The 26,355-nt window shown below is 40.3% G+C and overlaps 1 protein-coding gene across 4 annotated transcripts; it reads left to right on the forward strand.

Annotated features, from left to right (window-relative positions):
• LOC132177429 (DExH-box ATP-dependent RNA helicase DExH16, mitochondrial) lies at positions 1-26,292 on the forward strand. Of its 4 annotated transcripts, none has more exons than XM_088516078.1 (16): positions 11-414; positions 1,348-1,474; positions 10,388-10,509; positions 10,601-10,791; positions 11,344-11,484; positions 12,569-12,691; positions 15,666-15,743; positions 16,228-16,396; positions 17,086-17,198; positions 17,347-17,427; positions 24,353-24,418; positions 24,519-24,579; positions 24,780-24,820; positions 24,904-25,020; positions 25,901-25,992; positions 26,071-26,292. In XM_088516078.1, exons 1-16 carry the CDS (start codon positions 351-353, stop codon positions 26,171-26,173), a joined length of 1,689 nt encoding a protein of 562 aa, XP_088372204.1. In that variant the 5' UTR covers positions 11-350; the 3' UTR covers positions 26,174-26,292. The 4 variants fall into 4 exon arrangements, with proteins under 4 accessions (XP_088372205.1, XP_088372204.1, XP_059445729.2 ...); XM_059589746.2 differs by having other exon boundaries at positions 12-414; positions 24,515-24,579; positions 24,775-24,820; XM_059589749.2 differs by having other exon boundaries at positions 12-414; positions 1,351-1,474; positions 24,515-24,579; positions 24,775-24,820.
• The last annotated feature ends 63 nt before the right edge of the window (positions 26,293-26,355 follow it).

Raw genomic sequence — 26,355 nt, forward strand, 5'->3', positions numbered from 1 at the left:
TTTTTTTAAAAAAAAACAAACAAACTTTTTTCTTTGTTTATTTTCCACAGTTTTCTTGGTACCAAACACCTTCATTACAAAACAAAAATTAAACACGAAATTGAAGATTTATCAAAGAAAATGAAAACGAGGCCCGGAGATCAAACGAGGGTCCACGGTTACAGCAATTTCAATATCTCAAATCCCACCCTTTAGCCCGTAGTGAGCCAGTACATATAGGTACTAGACGGTGGAGGACAGCTGCCCAGTCAGCTTTCTTGATCCTTCCTCCCCGGGCACTACTCTGTACACGATCACCTACAGAGTTCCTCCCCTGTCCTCTGTGAAGCACCCGTAACATCCCAAAAGCAATGGCCTCGTTCTTACTTCGTCGAAGAGTTTCGTCGTCTATGGGCGTTTCTCGTACGCTACACGGTTCGACCTCCGGACCCTCGTTTCATTTTCTTTAATAAATCTTCAATTTTGTGTTAAAGTTTTGTTTTGGTTTTTTTTTTTTTTTTAATGATTTAGTTGAAGGTGTTTGGTACCCGAGAAAACTGTGGAAAATATAAAGAACGTAAGAAATTTGTTTTTGATTTTTTTTTTTTTTTAAGTCAAAATTGATAATGGTGGCTTTAGTTGAGCATATTTTGTTGTTTTCTGGGTTTACTGCAGAATGAAATTTCTCTGTGTTTCTAAATATCCTTGTCAATCTCAGCTGAGAAGTATATTGTATGGTTGTTCAATCCTATAAGAAAGAAAAGTGTTTGGTTTAAAGAAAGACTAAATTGAGAATTGAATCTTACATAACAATTTGGATCGGCTGTTTTGATTTTGATTTTTTTCTTTTAATTGAAAAAACGAAGAAAGGAAACAACAAATTTCAAAATTTGCTATTTTTAGGCTATATATGTTATTTACCATATCCTTATCTTGCAATAGATATACTGAATAACAAACCCGTACTGAACATGGTGGAATGTCAATAAAATTATCCTCAATCTCTAATTTTCTACTTTAGTAAGTTCTCTTATAAATGGCTATAGGGGAAAAACTTGAGTTGTTTGAGTAGATGTTCATATCATCTAGTTCTGACATGAGCATTAATTGCTTAGAGATATTCTATGTTTTATCAGGTGTCACAGGTGCCTAATTCAGCTATAGGACTGGTCACACTTATAAGTTGGTGGCTATTTAGCTTGATACTACTAATATTATTAGCTAACATGAGTATTTCGTAATGTTCATTTTCACATCATGCTATCAATTATTCGGATTTGATAGTTACATAAATACTTATAGTTGTGGGTTTTGAACTGGTCGTGTTGTTTTGGAGTTTTTCTCAGTCCCTTTCTCTTCATTGTGTAGCAGGAAATATGGATCCCATTTGGCTGCACTTGGAATTGAGGATTGCAGCTTTAGTTACCATTTCTCGTGCAACGAGAAAATACAGTAGTTTTGTTGGTACCACGAAGTTTGACTTTACAGATCTCACGTAAGAATTGTGGCTCACAATTACAATAGTAATGTTATCTTCACTTGGGAGAAAAAAAATTACCTTTGCCTTTTTAATGCAATAATTCTGTACGTGAAAATTATATAGACTGAAACTACGTAATACTTGTCTGAGTACTTGGATATCACGACCTTTTGGTTTGCTCTAGCATAGCATTCTAAATGATTTTATTTATCTATTTATTGTAATGCATATTTGACAGATTGCTATGTTGTTCATTTAGGTTAATGATTCTATTCCTTATTTTTGTTTCTATTTTAGTGATATGGATACAAAATCATGTGGCTTGACATTATATGGGATTAGAAACTATCTAGTCTTTACATCTTCTGAGAAAACTAACATTCTTCAAAGTAGAACAGCCCCTCAATGAAATTAATGAAATCATATCTTTGAATTAACCAAAAATAAGTCCTCATTCTGACACCAATACAACCCCTCAATCCTCACTCTTGCATTTTATGTGTGTCTCTCTCTGTGTATGTGTTTGCATGTACGTGGTCGTTGGAGTAGTTCTTAGGGCCATAATCTTAAGGACTTTTGCCCTATTAGTCTTGTAAGTGGAGTTTACAAGATTATTGGTAAAGTCCTTACCAATAGGTCGAAAAAGGCTCGTCAAAAAGATTGTTTCGAAGCCCCAGAATGCTTTTGTTAGAGGTAGGCAAATCCTCGATTTTGTGCTTATGCTATTAAATGCATGGAGGGAAGAATAAGATTTGGCGAGTCAGAGTGCTCTGTAAGTTGGATATTGAGAAAGCCTAGGATCATGTCAGTTGGGTTTTCCTATATAAGTATGTCCCCTTTCCAACACACAGGCAATAGGGCCTAAACAATCACCCCCTCTAGGGACCTAGTATCCTCGTTGGCGGCCCTTATGGGCTTGTGCACATCCTTCATCCCAGGCTGGTTTTGGCTCTGATACCATATGTAACAGCCTTGCTCTAAGTAGTATGATATTGTCCGCTTTGGGCTTTAGCCCACACAGTTTTTGTTATTATGTTTATCCCAAAAGGCCTCATACCATTTAGAGAGAGCATGCTTCTATATAAGCACATCCTTTTTTTCACACCCAGGCAATGTGAAACGCCACATAAATGGGTTCTTGGATAACGCATTGTATTTCTTCGGTGTGCTTCTCCGTTTTGGTGAATGGCACTCTGTTCGGTTTCTTTAGTAGCTCCTATGGTTTTAGATAGGGAGATCCTTTGTCGCCTTTTCTCTTTGTTATTGTTGTGGAGGCCTTAAGTAGAATGATTTATGCAACTATTGATGGGGTTTTCTTTCAAGCTTTTCTCTGGGGTCTAAGGAGGTTAACATCTCAAACATCTTGTTTGTATATGACACTTTGGTTTGTTGTGGGGCTAAGCTTGACCACCTTCACTATCTGCATGCTTTATTTTTATGCTTCAAAGCTGTCTCTAGATTAAAGATTAATATAGCTGAATCAAAATTGGTTCCTGTGAGTAATGTTGAGAATGTGGATGGGTTGGTTGGCATTCTGGGTTGTGAGGTTTGTGCTTTATTTTTATGCTTCGAAGCTGTCTCTGGATTAAAGATTAATCTAGCTGAATCAAAATTGGTTCCTGTGAGTAATGTTGAGAATGTGGATGGGTTGGTTGGCATTCTAGGTTGTGGGGTTTTCTTCTTTGCCTATGAAGTATCTTAGTCTCTCGTTGGTGGGGGCCTCCTATAAGGCCAAGTCTATTTGGACAATGTTATTGAAAAAGATAGAGCGGTGGTTGGCTAGTTAGAAACAAATGTATTTGTTTAAGGGTGACAGGATTGCCCTTATCAAGAGCACCCTTTCCAATTTGCTTACATATTTCATGTCCCTTTTCCCTCTCACAGTGGGTATTGCAAACCATATACAGAAGCTTCAACAAGATTTCTTATGGGGGGCTAGGTGAAGAGTTCAAATTTCAACTGGTAAGTTGGTCCAAGGTTTGCCCTCCAATCTCTAAGGGAGGATTGGGGGTTCAGAACCTACAAATGTCCAACCGTGTTCTCCTAGGAAAATGGTTAGGGCGATATGTGTATGAAAGAAAAGCTTGGTGGAGAGTTGTGGTGGACGCTAAATTTGGCAGTTCATGGGGTGGGTGGTGTTCTAATGAGCTTGTTGGGGTGTATGGAGTGAGGTTATGGAAGAATGTTAGGAGGGATTGGTGGGTTTTCAAGTCATACTAGATTTGAAGTGGGAGTTGGCTCCAAGGTTATATTTTGGCATGAACTGTGGTGATAAAGTTCTAAAGGAAGCCTTTCTAGATTTATTTGGTATTGCTTGCGTGAAGGATGCCTCTATAGCGGCCCACTTGGTGCTTTTTGGTGGCTCTAATCAATGGAGCAGCTTTGCTAGAGCAACTAATGACTTTTTTTCTTTCTTTCTAAGCTGAGCAACCTATGACTAAGAGGTGGATATCTTTGCCTCATTCTTCAGCTTGTTATATTCAGTTAGCGGGAGACAAGAAGGTGAAGACAAACTTTGGTCCCTCTTCAAAAAAGGGTTGTTCAATATTAGATCTTTCTACAGTGCCCTGGTTCATATTGATGGCTCTCCTTTCCCTCGGAAGAATATTTGGCGGACTAAGGCTCCTTTGATGGTGGCTTTCTTTGCTTGGTCGAAGGCACTAGGAAAGATCCTTGTTATTCACAATCTTAAGAAGCAACATGTCATTGTAATTAACAGGTGTTGGATGTGTAAGAGAACTGTGGAGTCTATGGACCATTGTGAGATTGCTTGCGCCTTATGAAATGTTTTTTTTTTTTTTTTTTTTTTTGGCGCTTTGGTTGTCTTGGGTTATGCCTAGCCGATTAGTCAACTTGCTTGCTTGTTGGTGAACTGCCAGTAACACTCGGAGTGCTATCGTGTGAAAGACGATGCCCCTTTGCCTCTTGTGGTGACTTTGAAGAGAAAAAATAATAGAAATTTTGGGGACCACGAGAGAATGTTGGAGGAGCTCGAGTCCTCCTACACTCTTTTTCTTTGGACAACTGCATTTATTTCTCCCTTGGTGCTCAATTATCATGATTTTTGTTGAGAGGTTTTAAAGTATAGAGAAAAGAGGAGGCTATTCAAAGATACATAGCCTACCTCACACATATTATATATAAGCTTTGAGAATACATAAATGACCAAATTGCCCTCATACCCTAATACATTCTTCTACATTCTTCTAACACATTCTTCTACATTCTTCTAACACTCCCCCTCAAGCTGGAGCATATATATCATATAAGCCCAGCTTGGAACAAATAAACTCTAACCGGTTACGACATAAAGACTTTGTAAACATATCAGCTAATTGGTCTCCAGACTTCACAAATACTGTAGATATGTTTCCATTGAGTATCTTGTCTCGGATGAAATGACAATCAACCTCAATGTGTTTAGTCCTTTCATGAAAAACCGGGTTAGATGCAATATGTATGGCAGCCTGGTTATCACAAGATAATGGGATAGGAGTAGTAGTCGAGAAGCCGATCTCCTGAAGGAAATGTTGTAACCATGTCAACTCAGTAGTCGTATGAGCCATTGCCCTGTACTCTGCTTCAGCACTAGATCGTGCCACCACAGTCTGTTTCTTACTCTTCCAAGTTACAAGATTACCACCAAAGAATGTGCAATACCCTGTAGTAGACCGTCTATCTGAAGGAGAACCTGCCCAATCTGCATCAGTAAAACCTTCTACCCTGAGATGTCCATTTGGTCTATACAATATTCCTAGACCAGGTTGTCTCTTTACATAACGAATAATCCGAGTAACAGCTTCCCAATGTGAAACCCGAGGAGCCTCCAAGAATTGACTGACAACACTAACAGCATATGAAATATCTGGCCTGGTGATAGTAAGATAGTTCAACTTCCCAACTAGACGACGGTATCTGCCGGGATCTTCAAATAATTCACCTTCATCCTTTAGTAATTTCTTATTTGGATCCATTGGAACATCAACTGGCCGAGAACCCAAAAGACCTGTCTCTTCTAATAAGTCAAGTGCATACTTTCTCTGGGACAAGTTGATACCTGTTCGAGATCTAGCAACTTCAATGCCTAGAAAATATCGAAGTTTGCCCAAATCCTTTGTATGAAATTGATCCTGTAGGAATTGTTTTAATCGGGCAATGCCTCCTGAATCATCCCCAGTAATGACAATGTCATCTACATATACCACAAGGAGAATATAGCCAGCACTAGTATGTAAGTGGAATACTGAATGATCTGTCTGACATCTCTGCAGACCAAACTTCAATACCGCTTCAGAGAACTTTCCAAACCATGCCCGCGGTGATTGCTTGAGACCATACAATGCCTTTCTTAATTTACAGACATAGCCCTGAGACTCCCCCTGAGCGACAAACCCAGGTGGTTGCTCCATATAAACTTCTTCACTCAAATCCCCATGGAGAAAGGCATTTTTGACATCCAATTGGAACAAGGGCCAATCAAGATTAGTAGCCATGGAAATAAGAACACGAATAGATGAAATTTTGGCAACAGGAGAAAAAGTGTCATCATAATCAATACCATACGTTTGCGTATAGCCCTTAGCAACCAACCGAGCTTTCAATCTTTCAACCGAACCATCAGGATGAAACTTAACTGTGTAGACCCATTTGCAACCCACAGTTTTCTTATTAGGTGGTAAGGGAACAAGCTCCCATGTCCCATTGTGATGCAAGGCCTTCATTTCCAATTCCATAGCTTGCCTCCAACCAGAGTCAGATATTGCAGCCTGCACTGTCTTAGGAATAGAAACAGTAGAGAGATGGGAAATAAAGCAAGAAAATGTAGGGGATAAAGAACGAGTGGAGACAAACTGACTAATAGGATGTTGGGTAGTGCAAGAACGTGTACCTTTCCGTAGGGCAATAGGCAAGTGGTCGGATGGATGTGGAGGCAGCGGATCTGGAGACGATAAGGATGATGATGGCGGTGCAGGAGCTGATGGTCGAAGTCGGCGTTGATAGACTTGGAGTGGAGCAGGTTGGTGGTGAGGTAGCGAGACCGGAGGAGAAGGAGAGACTGGCACAGAGAGAAGAGGAATAGGCAGCGGAAGAGACTCGACATCAGGCTCAAGGGAAGGGTCACCCAAAGAGGTAGTAGCGGAAAAATAGGGGAGAGACTCAACAAATGTGATATCGGCACTAGTGAAGTAGCGTCGAAGAACCGGACTATAGCAACGGTATCCCTTTTGGGTTGTGGAATACCCAAGGAAGACACATTTAGTAGCACGAGGATCAAGCTTATCAAATCCGGGACCCAAATTATGAACATAGCAAACACACCCAAAAACCTTCAATGGCAAGGAGAATGGGGAGGAAGAAGGATATAAAAGAGAATGAGGAGAGGTACCATCTAAGACCGAGGAGGACATCCTATTAATTAAATAACAAGCGGTGAGGACAGCATCACTCCAAAATTGTTTGGGAACATGCATATGAATTAAGAGACAACGTGCGATTTCTAATAAATGACGATTTTTGCGTTCAGCCACACCATTTTGTTGTGGAGTGTGAGCACAGGATGTTTGATGGATAATGCCTTTATCAGACAAATAAGAGGCAAATGAATGAGATGTATATTCTTTAGCATTATCCGAACGCAAAATACGGATTTTCTGAGCAAATTGAGTCTTAATCATAGTGCGAAAAAGTTGGAAAATAGAAAATAACTCTGAACGATTTTTCATTAAAAATAACCATGTCATACGGGAAAAATCATCCACAAAGGTCACAAAATAGTGAAATTTATTGGCTGCGATATTAATTGGACCCCATACATCAGAATGAACTAACTCAAAAGCACTAGAAACCCTATTAACAACACGAGACGGAAACGAGACACGATGATGCTTGCTAAGCTGACAAGCTTCGCAAGGCACAGACGTCTCATGACGAAGACTGGGGACTTGATGCTTCAATGTAGAAAGGGAAGGATGACCAAGACGACAATGCCACTGAAGAGCGGAGGCCGACGACTGCAACGCATGAGAGGAAATTGTGGGTGCTAGATCGAGATAATAGAGGCCATCAACTTCATGCCCCATACCAATCATCCTCCTCGTCTTGAGATCCTGAAAAATGCATAGAGAAGGATAAAAACTAACTGAACAGTTAAGGGATTTTGTGATTTGACTAATAGATAACAAATTAAAAGGAAAGCCAGGGACATGTAAAACAGATAACAACTCAATGTCAGGACTCAGATGGGTAGTGCCTAAACCAACCACTTTGGATAGGGAACCATTAGCTAGGGTGACACTTCTAGGTGATGCGACAGGATGATAATTAGAGAGGAAAGTAGACGAACCAGTCATATGTTCATTGGCGCCAGAATCGATAACCCACGGGTTGCTAGTGGAGGATAAAAGACAGTGAGATGCAGTACCTGACTGAGCAAGAGTAGCAGTGGAAGAGGAAGAGGCCTGCTTATGGGCTAAGAACTGAGCATACTCATCTTTCGGGATGGAGATGAGATCATTCTCAAGGGGTGAGCTTGGAGTACCAAGGGGTCCAGCCGGGGCTAGAGAACCCTCATGAGAAGTAACCTGATTGGCAAACCCAGATGGTGTGCCATGTAAGTCCCAACAAAACTCCACAGAATGATTGGTACGGCCACAATGAGTGCATTTGCGAGGCCCACGACCTCCAATGCGACCACCTCCCCGGAAATCACGGCCACCACGAAAACCACGACCACCTCGACTGCCACGCCCCCCACGGGAACCACCATAACTACCACGGGCAGCAATAAATGCAGCACGATCACCAGTACGTTCCATGCTCAACAAAGAACCATGATCAGAAATAGTAGCACGCTGAACCCAAGAAAAAACCTCAGAAAGCAATGGGAGATCAGAACCTCCCAAAATCTGCGCACGAACAGACTCATACTCAGGTTTCAAGCCGAGAAGAAATCGAACCACATCCACATCTTGACGTTGCTTCTCCATTTTCTGCAAGTCAGTGGAGAGTGGCTGATACATGTCTCTTTCCCGACAGACGGTCACAACCTGATTGTAGTACTCATCTAAAGATTGAGTACCTTGTTCTAGTCCAAAATATCGTTGACACACCTCATAAACTCGAGTGATATTCCCAGCGCCAGAGTACATATGTCGGAGATGATCCCAAATTGCTTTAGCAGTAGGAAGATAGAGACATGAGGATCCAATGTGAGGTTCAATACTATTCAACATAAGAGATATAATCTGATTATCGGCCTGGTCCCAAAGGCCTTTGGAGTCATCTTCCGGAGATTGCTCATATTCGAAGTGAGAATACAGACCTTTTCCTCTCAAGTATACTTCCACAGATCGTGACCAATAACTATAATTTTTGCCATTAAGTTTCACAAGTGTCATAGTAGCCGGACCCATAGAGGCAGAATTAATTAAATCGGAAGGAGGAGCCATGATAATGCACTAACCAAATGCAAACAACTACACAAGTCCACCAACCAGCGAACTACCAAAAAAAAATCCACACAAAACAGCCCCAACTCAAAGCAAAGCTTGCTGACAATGATGAATGCCAACCAAAAAACAACTCAAACCATGGTAGAATCGATAAAATACGTCAAAAACTGACCTGAACCGGACTGAAGTTGAGCAAAAACAGGTCTAAACCATAGTGAACCGGAAGAAACCGAGAGAAATTAGCAAAAACTGACCTGAACCGTGTTGAACCGGCCGGAAAATGGACTGAACCGGCCGGAAAATGGGCTGAACCGGCCGGAAATTGGCTGAACCGGTCTGGACAGTGGAGAACCAGAAACCCGGATAGCCTTATCCCGGTTGAAGTTTGGGATATCCTTATCCCGAATAAGCGACAGCAGGAACCCGGAGCCAAACACCCACTCTTCGTCTGTGAAAACTGCTGGAACCACGCCGGAAACTGCCAGACATCGCCGGAAATTCGCTGGAGACAGCCAGACCTTGCCGGAACTGCGCCGGAGACAACCAGATCTCGCCGACGACAACCAAACCGTGCCGGCGACACCCAAACCGTGCCGGCGACACCCAGATCGTGCCGGAAAACAACCAACGACACCAAACCGTGCCGGCGACACCCAAACCATGCCGGCGACACCCAGATCGTGCCGGAAAACAACCAACGACGACAAACACACCTCCGGCCACCGCAGAGAGCGGTAATCACCACAGACAGCACCAACCGATCATCGACGACGACTTAAGGCCCATGGAGATGACAGCGGTTCATACCATCGGCGATGGGGAACCTAGCGCCATCTTCCACCACGGGCTTGAAGCCCAGCACGTCAACTAAGTTCAATCAGTAGCAATATAAATGGGAGAGAAAAAAAAAAGGAAAGAGAACCGGGAAAAAAAAACGATTAAAATAAAAGAAAGAAAAAAAAGATTTGGGAGAGAAGAATAAGATATCAGGAAAAGGTATAAACCCTAGGCTCTGATACCATGTTGAGAGGTTTTAAAGTATAGAGAAAAGAGGAGGCTATTCAAAGATACATAGCCTACCTCACACATATTATATATAAGCTTTGAGAATACATAAATGACCAAATTGCCCTCATACCCTAATACATTCTTCTACATTCTTCTAACACATTCTTCTACATTCTTCTAACAATTTTCTTGTCTTTTTTCTCCTTCTAGCTAGTTAGGTGGTTTCTATTGTATACTTTTTGTGTACCTGTGGCGCCTTATGCTTTTAATGATATTTCAATTCCTTATTAAAAAAAAAAAGTTTGGATTCTAATGAAGCCTTTTTTCCAATGTTCTAATAAATGTCTTATCCACATACTCAAGTCATAGGATACCAGTAATTGTTGTCATTATGCTTATGCTAATTGTGAATGCAATATTTCTTTTACCGTCATAGAATCCTCACAACGGAGTTTTTCATTTATTTTAGTTGTCCTCATACATGGTACCCAAATGCTCGAAAGAAACATCGCAAGGTTATCCTGCATATGGGTCCCACAAATAGTGGTAAAAAATACCATGCTCTGAAGCAACTTGAGTCAAGTTCATCTGGTAAATTCCTTACCAAATCCTCTTAGTTGAAGAATTAAGAGAGTATTATAACTGTATGTAAACTTCTTAAGCATCTGTCATTACTATGCAGGCATATACTGTGGTCCATTGAGATTGTTGGCTTGGGAGGTGGCTAAACGGTTGAACAAGGCAAAAGTCCCTTGTGATCTTATCACGGGACAAGAAAGAGAGGAAATTGATGGTGCAGAACACAAGGCTGTGACAGTTGAGATGGCTGATGTAACATCAGACTACCATTGCGCTGTTATTGATGAAATTCAGGCATGCCCTTGCTTTATCTGGAGACTTACTTCCTGCATATTTTAGCAAGTTCATCAGCATTTGTTTGCTGTTAATTAAATTCTATATAAATGTGAAATTAGTGAAAGTGAACCTTAATGCAAATGATTTAGTTTCAATACTTTGTAGATGGGAATCAACCAATTATGGGAAAGGTTAGTGTCTGCCATAAAGGATCACGAAACTGATTTAAATCACGTATAATTGTATTTAAAAGATCGTCTTATTTAATAAAAGGGAGTCGATTTTCATGTTATAACAATACTTTGATTCAATATCTTTGCTTTGCTTATTTTACCATCACAATTATAAGTATCTTTGAACATCATGTTGGTCAATTATATGTTTGAAGATGAGGCCTAGATGGAAATTCGTGGTGAAGTAATATTGGTCCAGAGAACCCCAAGTTTTTGGACTATGTGGCTTTGTCTTTATCGATGTTGTTTTATATAAATTCGAGCTTATGAATTTTCTTTAGGTACCTATATTTTGCAGTTATTTATATTCATATTCTTATTATCTTCCCTTCCTCAGATGTTGGGATGTAGGACAAGGGGTTTTTCATTTACACGTGCTCTATTAGGAATCTCTGCTGATGAGCTTCACCTTTGCGGAGATGCAGCTGCTGTTCCCCTTATCCAGGAAATACTCAAAGTGACAGGTGATGAGATTGAGGTAATAATCTATTTAATGTAATCTTGAGTCAAAATTTACTTCTTGTAGTTCATAAAGGATATATTAAACCTACTTTACCTCTTCCGTAAATAGATGAGAACCTTTTTTAAGTTTTTTTTTGTGGATTTGAAATAATTGATTTTAAGTGGCATATTTACAAATTCTTCTATTGGCTATATGGTTGAGCAGGCAGGCATTTCTTATTATCTCCTCTGCTGTTTCGTCGGGCAGTGGCTTATTTCTTTGAAAATGGGTTGGTTGAACTTGAAAATTCAGGTCCATATGGAGTATACTTTCTTTCAGTGCTCAAAAGAGAAGATAGAATCACAAATTTTCTTCACAAAAAAAAAAAAAAAAAAAAAAAGGGGGGGAGAAGATAGAATGGAATTGTGAAGCCTAATGTAATGTGACTTTTATTTTTTATTTTTTATTTTATATATATATATATATATTTCTTCTGTTATCCTTTTGAGCTCCCCCCCCCCCCCCCCCCCCTCTCTCGCTCTCTCTTTTTCTCCATGGTTCATCTTTTTCTATGTGATTTAGGCCACGCTGCCATCTTTCAAATTTATTGGTTCTCTGTTGAATATCTTTAAAAAAAGAAGGAAGGGTAACATTTTTATCTCTCTTTTTTCTTAATGATAATTTAATCAGAAGTTTGTTGTTGGTAAGAAACTTTTTTTCTTTCTTCTTTTTAGATGTATTCATTCTGTTTACCTGCATTGGACTAAAATGAACCTGAAATTCCTCTGCAACAAAGTTTAGGGAGTCCCACTTTTTGGTCTCCGTAGTGGCTTTTCTTGAAGTAGTCATAATTCCTATAAATTGTCTTTGATTAACTAATATCCTCAGACTTTTATGTTTGGGCATACAAATGGTAATGTGCCGATATCATTCTATATTTTCTAATTCACAATGCCCCCTCCCATCTTCAACAGAAAGAAATGAATAAAAAAGATCTTGTAATATGTTATGCTAGTCTACTATTATGTGGCTGTTAAGTTGTATGCTACTGTTGTGGTGTTTGTATCATGTTACTGATTTTTCCGTGGAAAACCTTTTTTTATTGTATATGCCATACAAGGTTCAATATTATGAGAGACTTTCACCACTAGTTCCATCAAAGGTCCCTCTTGGATCCTTCTCTCATATACAAACAGGCGATTGCATTGTAACCTTTTCGCGTTATGGGATATACGGATTAAAGGTCAGTAGTTACTTCTCTTTTGCTTCTACTTTTATCGTTATGTTCTGTTCCCATGTTTCTCTCTTGTTTAATCCCACTTGACGTGGGTTTAACTATTTTGTCCTGAATCATTATTTTTCTTGTCTAAATTTTCTTGTTGCAATGATATATTTGCATTGAACATGAGCCTATCTTGCTATCTTACAATTTTTTTTTTTTTTTGGTGCGTGTATTTAGATGAAAAGATATGTACTTACCCCCCCCCCCCCCCCCCCCCCCCCCCCAAAAAGAAAAAAGGAAAGAAAAAATGCGTAGAATGACCATGTGGGTGGTAGGTGTGAAACTATTCTAAAACTGTTGCTATGTTGATTTGGTTCCTTTTATCTTAATAAAGCAATTTTCCTAACTGTATCAGATCTAACGTCTGATCTGCATGAGTCTTACAAGCTTGGGTACATCTACGCTCAATCAAGCTAAGAGCTAGAATTACCTGTATAAAATACCTGACTTGTGTTACATGGTTAAATGGAGACAGTAGAACATGTTTTTTTTTTTTTGCAAGTAGAAACGGTAGATCATGTCAGAATCGTGATCCTAATAGAGGACACATTCTTGAGGCATGGAGCATAGCTTCTGGAAAGATATTTGGGAGTTGCAAAATGGGCTTTAAGCTGATACTGGTAATGGATGCTGAATTTGATAGAAATCAAACTATTTATGGTTCTTTAGTTTCGGTTGACAGACTTGTTAAGAGTTCTTATGATTGGAGTTGGATCATGAGCAAAGTAATAAAAGGTAAAAACTATGTATTTTTCTTTTTTTTCTTTTTGAAAAGTAATTCAATCTTATTAGAAAGCGATAAGGGGCACAACCTAAAGTATACATGAAGTATACAAGAGAGACACCCAACTAGGAAGAAGAAGAAGAAGAAGAAGAGAAAAATCAGAAATCCTAAAATATTAGAAAAGTGAGAACTGTTGAAAGCAGTCATCCACCCATAAAGGGTTTTGAAAATAGCTTTTAACTCAACTTCAGTTCTCTCATAATCTTCAAAATTTTGGTATTGCGTTTTCTCCAAATACACCACATCAAGCAAAGGGGAATCATCCTCCAAACTTCTATATTATGGTGGTTACCAACATGGCCTCTCCTACTAGCTAATAACTCCACCACCCGTTGGGGCACTGCCCACTCTATTCTGTAAAGACAGAAAATTAATTCCCACAAATCATTTAGCTACTTCACAGTGGAGTAGAAGATGATCAATGGATTCCCCGGTCTTCTTGCACCATGCAACACTAAGTTTTTTTTTTTTTTTTTTCTGAATTATTATTGATAAATAAATATCAAGTTCCTATCTTCTACTTGTAAGTCTTTTCATACTTGAGCCCAAGAAGCTCTAAAAGCATGTTCAAGCTGCACATGTAATTAGCTTTGGAGAGGAGATTGTAGTTGATTGCTCAGATATGTAAGGATATTTCAGCAGAAGGAGGTGGAGACAGAAAGCTGTATTCCAATCTGAAATTATATGAAACTTTGAAGACCCCCCCAATGTTTAGATTTTTAGATCGATCTATATTTTTAATGATGGTAGAATTGGTGGTATGCTTCAGCAGACAGATCGATACATAATTTTGTTGTGTGGTTTTGGAATAATTTTCAAATCGGACTCAGAAATTTAATAATTTTCAAGTTGGACTCAGAGATGTCATATAATATCTTTCTTCATTGTTTACTAAGTTGCACAATTTGGAATTCTCTAGTTACAGTTTGGAAACTTTGTTAGTTAGCCTGTAAGTATGCCATATAATATAGACAAAACCCCAAGGGGTTGGCCCAAGTGGTGGAGGCCTTGGTCTTGAGGCATCATCCCTGCAAGGTCCAAGGTTCAACACCTCATGGGTGCAAACAATCCCTTGGGGCCACACCCCCTACTGAAAAGCCAGCGATTTAACCAGTTCTGTGTGGAAAAACTTTCAAGGGTGCGGTGCACGGGACCAGGGTTTACTTTGTAGGAGTGGGTCCGAAGGACCCTACCTTGGAGAGGTTCCTCGACATAAAAAAAAATAAATAAATAATATAGACAAAATTTGACTAATGATTTAAAATTCTTGAGGCCTACGGGTGATGGTAACTCATGCATTTATCTTCATGGCTCTACTTAGGTGGTCTGGAATGAAAGAGTTTGATTTAGTAAATCTTCTTATTGATGGAGTTCAAATGAGTATTTGCTATGGACTTCGCTTCAAGGTGTTCTAGGGCATCCTATTTTAGTCTTTGTCAAAGGCTAGTATTTTGCTATGCCCCTAAGTTCTGTTTCCAATAGAAGGAGAATGAGAAAGAGGGAGCAGATAGACAAAATTTGACTTACAATTTAAAACTCTTGAGGCCTACGGGATGATGGTAACCCATGAATTTATCTTCATGGCTCTACTTAGGTGGTCTGGAATGAAAGAGTTTGATTCAGTAAATCTTCTTATTGATGGAGTTCAAATGAGTATTTGCCATGGACTTCGCTTCAAGGTGTTCTAGGGCATCCTATTTCAGTGTTTGTCAAAGGCTAGTATTTTGCTATGCCCCTAAGTTCTGTTTCCAATAGAAGGAGAATGAGAAAGAGGGAGAAGATACAGGTCCTCAGTAGTCTGAGTGGTGGCCAGAGGAGCTAATGCTACTGTTGTGCTGCTGGAAGAGATCAAGCTGGCAGAAGTGGAAGCACTCTTTTTATTTACTCAAGAACTGAAGGGTTTCCTTCAATCAAAACCTTCTTCTACTCATGTTTTAAACTCTGCTCCTTGCCTTACGAAAGATAGAAAATTTACTTTCCAACTTTTGTTTCCGTTGATATCCTACGTAGAGTTTAATTTCTTGACATAAGGTTACTTTGTTTCTTTCTCTTTTCCGAGTTCTGTTTAAACAATGCACATGTGACATAATATGAGTTTTATTTTGTAACATAACTTTTCTAAGTACATTTGTATCCTCTCCACCACTGTAGAAGAAAATTGAAAATGAGGGAAAGCATCTTTGTTCTGTAGTTTATGGTTCACTGCCGCCTGAGACTCGAACCAGACAGGTATGCCTTCCTTCCTGTGTCTAAAAAGCTTTATCTCGCCTCTGTTATACCTATGCTTAGTACATTGCAACAGATGTATTTTCTCAATTGATCTCATTTACATTTCCTTGTTTCTTCTTCTTCTTCTTTTTTTATCTACTTTGTTTTTTTCCTTGTTCTGTTATAAATTTGTGAAAAACTCACAGTTCTCCCCCTTATCTAAAATATGTTTTCCTCTACGGTGAGTTATGTGTTTGGTATATACTGATAACAAAATTCATTTACAATGGCTACTTCTCCTAGTGGAAGTGTGATTTTTCTTATTGTACTTTGAAGGTTTTTTCCATGTTTTCCACTCTCTCTCTCCCTGTATATATACACACACACACAAACATAAAAGTAAACCTTCTCTCAATTTTCTGTTGCTTGTTTATTTTCTCTCTTATGGTCCTCTATAGTTGATGATTATGGATTTGCTGAGTTAAAAAATTCTTTAGGACTGCAGGAAACAATGTTCAACGATGCAAGCAGTGACTATGATGTCCTTGTGGTTAGTGATCCCATAGGGATGGGTCTCAATTTGAACATCTCCAGGATCATATTTTCAACTATGAAGAAGTTTGATGGTATTAAGATGCGGGATCTTACCATTTCAGAAATCAAGCAAATTGTAGGTAGCTTAATCCTAGCCAAACTATAGAATTTTGTTTTGGTAGTGATTTTTAGCATGGTTGTAAGTTTTAACTGTTACTTGTTACTCAATATCTATAAAGCTCATGTTAATGTGGAAATTGGGCCGGAAAATTTTGTGAAAGGATTTCCTTTTTCTGTTGGTAACCTGCAACTTTTTGACATCAATGTAACAATAGATATTTATTTTAGTTAAATGTTAATTCCCATTTTTTGCTGCATTGATAGTTTTTTTTTTTTTTTTTTTTAATATTTTTATGTATTTTGGAAGAAGAGCGTGCAGTATGTAGAGCTTGAGATCATCAAGACATTATGCCTGCTACATTATTTGAGTATAGATGTTGGATACTCTCTCTTACATTCGTTATGTGCTGTATCTCATTGAAAGCTGGGAATGAGTTTGGGGCTTGCCCTTGAAGTGAGCCATGGGTGAGGCTAGAGGCTCATGGCTGCAGATCTCCCTTTGTCTGGAATTACCTAATGGTCACTATGCTCGACTAATTTATGTGCTATCAAGATATCATCTGTTATGCCAACACTTGCGTATCGAGTAAAGAATAGTCGCTTGGTGATGATGTTGTGTTGTTGTTTGTTTCCTGAGCTTGGAATGGTATGATCTGTATATTCTGATCCTCCATGAATGCTTCAGATGGCTTGTTGAATTTACCTGTAGGGAGAGCGGGCCGGTATGGATCAAAATTTCCTGTTGGTGAAGTGACTTGTATAGATGCAGAGGATCTACCCTTGCTTCATTCATCACTCAAATCCCCATCGCCCACTCTAGAGGTCATTCTACCATCATCAAAATGGCCACCCCACATCTTATGCATCTGACTACTAATTGCTTTTCAATTACAATATAAATATGTGCTTTTGTATCATCGTTTTACGTTGCATCATCATTTTTTTAATCGAAGTAACTCTTCTTATGCAGCATGCTGGACTATTTCCTACGTTTGAACTCATGCTCATGTACTCACGTGTACACCAAACAAATGACCTCCATCAGATATTGGTAGGCGTTCACTTGACAATTTCTGTTTTCTTTGTATCTTCTATAGCCATCTATTTACTTGTTTCATGCTTATATATATATATATATATATATATATATATATATATATATATTGAGTTATACATTTTTTAGAACAATTAAAATTGTGTTTGCATAGCTGATGCTAAGGGTTATGATTCAATCTGTTATGTCATGGATTTTTACGTGTGAGGAAAAGAAAGAAAAGAGAAGCGAAAATTCATTTACATTGTATGTGGAGCTTCACTCTCCTGCCCTCCCTGTACACTGCATGTGATAGTGCAAAAGAACAAAAAAAAAAAAAAAAAAAAAGAGAAAAATCACTTGGATGAGTGTAATATTTCCCGACTTTGATGAGTGTATTTTTAGTAATCTATCCTCCTCCCCAGAAATGAGTATCCATCAATTACATATTATAGCTCCCAAGAAAACTCCATATTTGTTTTTCATTTGCTTTCTAGGTCTCATGAAGAAATGTCAGTGAAGTTGGTTGACCATATTGTTGATGATCACCATATTGAAATTGACCTTGAAATGATTAAAAAGGTCAAGCTTCTCTTCCTGGCTTGAGTGGTGGAGCGTGGGTGGCGCGTGAGGTGTGTTCTTAGATAGGGGAGGTGGAATCATGGCGGGAGGGAAAAGATGGTCAATAGAGGCGAAGGAGTTCGAAAGGGTGGTGAGGGCAGGAGCTTATGGGGTGAGGATTTTCGAGAGGAGCAAAGGGAAACAAAGATCCATTTTCATTCAGAATGATGAGTTAGAGTGGTTAGTTCATAATGTGGAGGAACTGGTGGCAGTGGAACCTTCAGAGGTCTTCTGGGATCAATCCACAGTGGGTTACCCACGGATTATTGCGCAGCGTTGTTCCAATGGACATGGGTGTTTCCTGACGATAGAGGAATTTGATGGGAGGAGGAGTGGTTCGGTCCTTTTTCCAGAAGGGCGCCACGGGCAAGGTTGGAAACGCTTCATCTTGGAAGTGCGTTTTGCTAACTCGTCTCTCCGAAGTTCCAAAGAAGAGAAGAAAGTTCAGGAGAGGAAGGACAAGAGGAGCTACGCTGAGGTCTTGCCATTGTCAGTAAATCCGGTGGAGGAGTTATTTGGTCCATTTACAGAGCCTGTTGTGCGAGTGCCCAGATGGTTGAAGGAATCCACAACAGGATTGGAGAAGCATGTACTAGACACAGGGAAACAAGGCTTGATGCCAAGGCAGCAGACCCAGAATCCGGCGAGGCCACCTTGTGGTCAGGAGGGCGATGGTATCCGACAGCCGGAGGTGAAGAAAATTATGGAGAAAAAAGCGCGAGAGGCTAGGGCTCCGGCGTGTGACTTACAAGCGCTGGTGAGGGCGCCTACAAGGAGTAACAGTACTATGCAAGAGCTGACAGGACAGGAGGTCTCTAAGTGTCAGATTCAGACCCATTCTTGTGTAAGTCTTGAGCTCCACAATTGCAGAGAGACGTTAAGGTGGCTAAAAGGAGAAATTGACATGGGTCTTCAGAGATTGGAATTGGCTCTTAAAAGGGTGGAGAATAGTGGGCTTCTACAGGCAAAGAGGGGTTCGAATCTAGCCCATTCTATTAGGCAAGGGTCGCAGGGGAAGGAGTGGGATGTTGGGCAAGGCTCACAACCCTTGAGAGGCCATGAACTTGACCAATCTGCAGGGAAAGGCCCACGGAATGCGAGAGGTCCTACTTTAGACATATCTGTTAAGGAAGGATGTATTCGAAAGGGGAAGGAGTGGGGTCGCAGGGAAAGGCTCACGGCCCACGAGAGGTTTTAAGGCTAAAATGAAATTTATTTATAAGTTGAAACCAGCTGTGGGCTCGGGATTGGGCCAGGATTGTCGAGGACAGTCTAGACCAAGTGGGAGGAGTAATAAGAATTGTTCACACCCTATTCTTACAAGCGGCCCATTGATGGAAAGGCTTGAGGGTTGGACCGGAGACACAGGAGCGTCATCGTCGTCATCACCGGCAGTCACGGATGTCCTCGCCGCTGCTTCAGCAAGTATCGCGGATGTGCCTGGTGGTCTTCCCAGCGGTGAGGAATCGTTAGGTGTAGCCGGAGCTCCACAGAGATCATCAGCGAACGAGATATTGACTAGGGGAAAGGGAGGATTGACACAGATGTCGTCGGAGAAGCCATCACTAGTAGATCCCCTGCCAATCAAGAGATGTTCGTGTCTGGAAAGGTGTCTGGCGGTGTTGGTGCGTGAATTAAGGCCGGTGATCCCCTGAACTCACCGGCAGTTGCATCTCTGGTAAGTGGGAAGGCAGCTTTGCATCACATGACGGCGAAGATGTCATTTCCAGTGGGTGAGGCCAGAATTTCAAAGCTTGGGTCTCATGGCAACGTGATACAGAAGTGCGTACAGGTTAGTGAGGGGCTGGGTAATCCTCGGGACGAAGGGTTCTTTGTTGGTTCTCCACTCGAGTGTTCATAAGTGGTTGAGTTTTGTGTAGCTGGCTAGTCTATTGGAGAGGATGGCAAGGTCGTTGAGTCACGAGTAGAAGTTCAAGCATCTGGAGACGAGGACATCTGTAGCTTGGGCAGGGAGGATGAGGGGTTGGGGTTTGTGATGCTGATGTGCCTTCTTCTTTGAACACATATGTTCCTAATGCAGGGGGTGTATCGGGCTATTCGGATTGGGTGATACAATGTGCTAATGAGATTTATCCGATTGTGGAGATTTCGTAAATGGGTCATAAGCTGCAATTGTTAGCACTATTGACCTTTTTAGAAGAGGAACGAAGGAATCATGCGATGGTTACTAATCCAAGTAGTGGCACTAAGGGCAAGAGGGAGGTTAGGAACTTGGAGTGCTCGGTGAATTATGATGCTAGAAGTATGAGCTCTAGCCGTGGTAATCGAAAGGGGAGGGGGCATGTAGTAACCTTATGAAGCTAAGCATTCTATCTAGGAATGTAAGAGGGTTGAACAAGAGGGATAAACGTTTGAGGGTGAGTAATATGCTTAGAGACTGGCAGGTAGATATTGTTTGTCTTTCAAGAAACCAAGCTTCAGGGTATGTCTCGCAATATTGTCCGTAGCTTATGGGGGCGGAGTCATGTGGATTGGTGCTGTTTGGATTCTAGCGGGGCGTCAGGTGGTATTTTGATTATATGGGATAACAAGGTGGTGGAGAAGGTCGATGTTTGTGTGGGAGCTTACACCTTGGCGGTGTCTTTCAGGAATATTGGGGATCACTCTGTTTGGGCTTTTGCTGGGGTATATGGTCCGAATTTATATAGGGATAGAAGGCTCCTTTGGGAGTTGGCTGGCATTATGAGTTGGTGGGACATGTCGTGGTGTATTGGCAGCAATTTTAATGTCACTCGGTTCCCTAACGAAAGATTAGGGGGAGCTCATCTAGATTCGGCTATGATGGAATTTTCTGATTTTATTTATGAACAAGGACTAATGGATCTCCCCCTGGTTGGGGGCTCATTTACTTGGTCGCTATCTAACGATCCCCCTCTGTGGTCAAGGATTGATCGGTTTCTTGTTTCCCCAGCTTTGGAGGCCTGGTTTCTAGGGGTTAGACAGAAGAGGCTTTCTCGCCTTTGCTCTGATCATTTCCCTATCATTCTTGAGCTGGGGGAAGTGTCAAAGGGGAAAAGGCCGTTCAAATTCAAAAATATGTGGCTGAAAGCGGAAGGGTTTGTGGCCCTAGTGAAACAATGGTGGGACTCCTATGTGTTCCACGGTACGCCGAGCTTTGTTCTTGCTTGCAAGCTTAAGGCCATGAAGATGAATTTGAAGACATGGAACAAGGAGGTGTTTGGCAACATTGGTAGGAATAAGAGGTTGCTTCTTGAAGAGCTCCAGGTGTTAGATTTGAACGAAGAAAGTAAGGCCCTGGATGCGGAGGAGGTAAGGAGGAAGGCAGAGGTGGTTCGCGAGTTAAAGAAATGCACTCTTATGGAGGAGGTGAGTTGGAGGCAAAAATCCAAGGTGATGTGGTTGAAGGAAGGTGATAAGTGTACTAAATTCTTTCACTCTATAGCCAACTCTAATAGAAGACACAACGCTATAGATACTCTTATGATTGGAGACAATCCCTCTTCAAACCCGACCGAGATTAATGAGCACATAGTTGAGTTCTATAAAAAACTTTTTACGGAGCAATGCCGTTGGAGGCCTATGATAGAAGGTATTTCCTTTGATTCCATATTGGAAGAGGAGGCTAGTTGGCTGGAGAGAGACTTTGAAGAGGATGAGGTCAGAAAGGTAGTGTTCAAGATGAATGGCTTTAAGGCGCCGGGCCCAATGGGTTTTCTATGGCTTCCAAACTTGCTAGGAGGTTGTGAGGGGGGATATTATAAAGGTGTTTAGAGATTTTCACGTAGGAGGGTTGTTCGAGAAGAGCCTCAATGCTTCTTTCATTTCACTTATTCCGAAGGTTTTAGGCACTATCAATCTCAAAGACTTCCGGCCAATTAGCCTTGTGTGAGGTATCTACAAAATCATAGCCAAGGTTTTAGCAAATAGATTGAAGGTAGTTCTAAACAATATTATATCTCAGTCGCAAAGTGCTTTTATTAAGGGTAGGCAGATTTTAGATCCTATTTTGATTTCTAATGAATGCCTTGATAGTCGGTTGAGATTTGGGGAGTCAGGGGTTATTTGTAAAATGGATTTGGAAAAAGCTTATGACCATGTGAATTGGGATTTCTTGTTATATATGCTAAGGAGATGCGGTTTTGGGGGATTTGGTGCTCTTGGATAGAACATTGCATTTCTTCGGTGCGATTCTCAATTCTAGTCAATGGTTCTCCGAACAGTTTTTTTAGCAGTTCCAGGGGATTGAGGCAAGGGGATCCCCTGTCTCCTTTGTTGTTTGTTTTTGTGATGGAAGCTTTGAGCAGGATGATTTCGGCGGCGGTTAATGGAGAGCTGCTAGATGGATTCAAGGTCGGTAATACTGCGGTCTCCCACCTTTTGTTTGCTGATGATACCTTGATCTTTTGCAATGCTATGCCCGCCCAAGTACAATATTTGCGGAGTCTATTTTTACTATTTGAAGTTGCATCCGGTCTTAAGGTTAACTTGGCTAAGTCGGTGTTAAATCTAGTAGGGAATGTGGAGCAAGTGGACATGTTAGCCGGTATTCTAGGGTGTGGGGTTGCCTCTCTACCAATAAAGTACCTTGGTATGCCGTTGGGGGCCCCTTATAAGGCTAAGCATATTTGGGATGGAGTTATCGAAAAGATAGAATGTCGGCTGGCAGGTTGGAAAAGTTTGAATTTGTCGAGGTGGCAGGGTCACACTTATCAAGAGCACTCTTGCTAACTTGCCTACTTATTATCTATCTCTTTTCCCTATTCCGGTTAGCGTTGCCAAGCGCATTGAGAAGTTACAACGTAATTTCTTATGGGGTGAGCTAGGCGAAGAGTTCAAATACTAATTGGTGAAGTGGTCAAAGGTTTGCACTCCGATTAAAGAAGGGGGGTTGGGTATTAGAAACTTAATTGTGTTCAATCGCACCCTGCTAGGAAAATGGTTGTGGCGTTATAGATCAGAAAGAGATGCTTGGTGGAGGGTTGTGGTGGATGCTAAGTTTGGAAGCTTATGGGGAGGGTGGTGCTCTATGGAGATTGGAGGTACTTTTGGGGTAGGGTTATGGAAGAATATTAGGAAAGGGTGGGACACTTTCCAAGGCTTTACGCATTTTGAGGTGGGGGATGGGACTAGGGTTCGCTTCTGGCATGATTTGTGGTGTGGAGATATAGCTCTCAAGACAGTTTTCCCTGAATTATTCAGTATTGTTTGTGCGAAGGACGCCTCAGTTGCGGATCATTTGGAGGTGCGGGGTGGCTCTAATCAGTGGAATGTTAGTTTTTCTATAGGGGCTCATGATTGGAAGGTGGATGTATTTGCCTCTTTTTTCCAGGTGTTGCATTCTGCCCAAGTGAGACGAGTGTGTGAAGATAGGTTGTGGTGAATTTCCTCCAAAAGAGGCCGTTTCAAGGTCAAACTTCTATTTGCTTCCTTGGCATGTACTGAAGGGAGGCGATTCCCTTGGAAGAGTGTGGCGTACACAAGCTCCTTCGAGGGCGAGTTTCTTTGTGTGGTCGGCAGCTTTGGGCAAAATTTTGACCCTAGACAACCTAAGGAAGCGGCATGTGATTGTGAAAAACAGTGTTATATGTGCAAGAGGAATGAGGAGACGGTGGATCATCTTCTTCTTCATTGCAATGTAGCTTATACTTTGTGGTGCGCATTTTTCGGTCGGTTTGGGTTGTCTTGGGTGATGCCGAGACGGGTTTCCGATTTGCTCGCCTGTTGGTGGTCTTCAGGAAGGAGGGGAATGCTGCAGTTTGGAAGATGGTGCTTACATGCTTTTTGGGTGTCTATGGAGGGAGAGAAATAATAGGTGTTTTGAGGACTTGGAGGGTTCCTTGGAAGACTTATTATCCTATTGCTTTCATACATTGTACTTTTGGACTGTGGCGTATGTCTTCCTGATGTCGATTAGTTACGATGACTTTCTTGTTCGCTTTTCCCTTTCTAGTTAGGTGATCCTATTGTATATTCACGGTATACTTTGGAGCGCCTTTACGCTTTCAATAAAACTGGTTATTACTTATCAAAAAAAAAAAACTCCATTCTGTTTTGATAATTCACTTTTAATTTCCTTGGACATCAACTGAGTGCTGGTTGAAACTGGTAAAAAATGATAAAAAGGTTTAAACAAGTAAAGAAATTATGGTTGTAAAACAAACCATGATTCCTCATTGAATGAGTTGGAACATTTGAAAATTGTAATGACTACTTTCAGCCAACTGACAAGTAAATCTGATTGTTAAAATTTTGAAAAACTTGTAGAAACTCGACCTTTTTTGCATTATGACAGTAATCTGTTTCCAAATATTTGATAGTTAGAGGCTTTTTATTTTGGCAGGAGCACTTTCTGGACAACGCCAAATTATCTGAGAATTATTTTATTTCTGATTGTGAAGAAAGTTTGGTATGTTTTTATCATTCTCCCCCCATCAATCAGGGGAACATATCCCAATATGTTGCTTTCTTCTTGGCTACTAAGAATGTCAACAATTTTGGTCAGAAAGTTGCTGCTGTTATTGATGAATTGCCGCTCGATTTGCATGATAAGTACCTTTTCTGCATCAGGTATCGTCTTTTATCCATCTGAAAAGGTCAAAATTTGTTTTTGTTTTAGCTTGTCCCCCAAGTTTTTAAAACATGATTACCTGGCTTGGTGGACTTCAACTTGGATGGAAAACTTGGTGGACTGAGCAAGTTAGGTAGCTTTTTTCTTTTGTTAACTTGTTCAGTTTCAGTATCATTAATTTATGTGTTGTGCAGTCCAGTTGACATGGGTGATAAGATTTCATCTCAGGGTCTCACACAAGTAAGATCAAGTTTATAGTTCTTGAAAAACTATTGACGTTTGTTTTTAACTATGAATTAATACGATATATCATGATGCACCAGTTTGCACGAAATTATGCAAACAAAGGCATAGTACGGCTGCGAGAAATATTTACACCAGGACCACTTCAGGTGCCAGAAACACATGCTGCTGTCAAGGAGCTTGAATCCATACACAAGGTAATTTTCTTTTTAGTATCACTTTTGATCCTGGGGGACAAAACTTGGTCTTGTTACCAAATATCATTGGTTCAGAAATTCTACTCATTGATGCAATCTTCTACTTTGTAGCAGTGTTCGAAATAATCAACAACTTAAGTAGACATAACCGAGAATCTGAAAATTTTTTATTGGACTTTGCAAGTGACTACAATCTTCTTAAATAGGCATTACTTTTTCTTTTCTTTTTTTGCATAGTCACCACTTCTAATAAACCAAGAAATAGTTATAATATTAGAATTGTAAATTGCAATGTTTAGGAATAATTTTAGAATCAAAAGGTACATAAGTTTTATTGAGAATGGAATTTTCAGAGTTTATTGTGATTGTAGGCACTGCACACTAGAAAAGGAGGTGCATCTGTTGTATGTTTGGAATTAATTGGATAATGAAGGGATTGGAGTTAAGTAATTGCTAGTTCTTAAGGTACATAAGTTCTAAACTTTTACTGCATATATATATATATATATATAAAAGTTCCATTGATTTAGTTGTAAATTTGGCCAAGAAATTCGAATGAAAACTCTTGTAATTTGGCCATTGAACCATCGGCATCCCCACAGCCAACGGCGTATGTAGATAACTGTACATTTTCTCCTGGCTGTAAATGATTTCGATATCAATAGAGGTTTAAAGGCAAAAACATTGACTACTCTTTACAGTAAGTCATTTAGTTCCTAATTTGTCAATAGCATTCTTTTGTCAAGCTCTGGAGCTGAAGATAGAGGTTCTGTTTAACTTGAGCTTCTTCAAGGAAATATGTTACTGAATTCCATTTTTCACTATTATTATAAAAGGTGGATTTGCAACTAAAATTTCTTTTTTGGTACAAAAACGGAAGGTGTTGGATCTCTATGTTTGGTTGAGCTTCCGATTGGAGGATTCATTCCCGGACCGCGAGCTGGCATCATCACAGAAGGCCATTTGTAGCCTGTGAGTTTACTTGGGTCTTATGTAGCATGTTTGGTTTTCATTTTGCTCCGTGTCTTATTCCTCTACATAAATTCGTAGGTTGATTGAGGAGTTCCTTGGAAGACTAGGGTGGGTGAAGAAGAAACCAATGGCAAGGAGGTTCCAACCACGCAGACGCTTAAGTTCTCAATTTGTAGATTAGTCACTGCACCTCAACCTGTTGTATCTCCAACCATTTACTTCTGTTTAACAGTTGAACAGAGCATTTCACAGAAACTTTCTTTACTTTATATTTATAAATTCAATCAATTACTTTGGCAATCATTGTATTATTTACACAACAATATTAAATGTAAAAATTTAGTGTCAATAATACAATATAAA

The sequence above is a fragment of the Corylus avellana genome, chromosome 4 (genome assembly GCF_965113065.1).
Source record: "Corylus avellana chromosome 4, dhCorAvel1.hap1.2, whole genome shotgun sequence".
Lineage (NCBI taxonomy): Eukaryota > Viridiplantae > Streptophyta > Magnoliopsida > Fagales > Betulaceae > Corylus > Corylus avellana.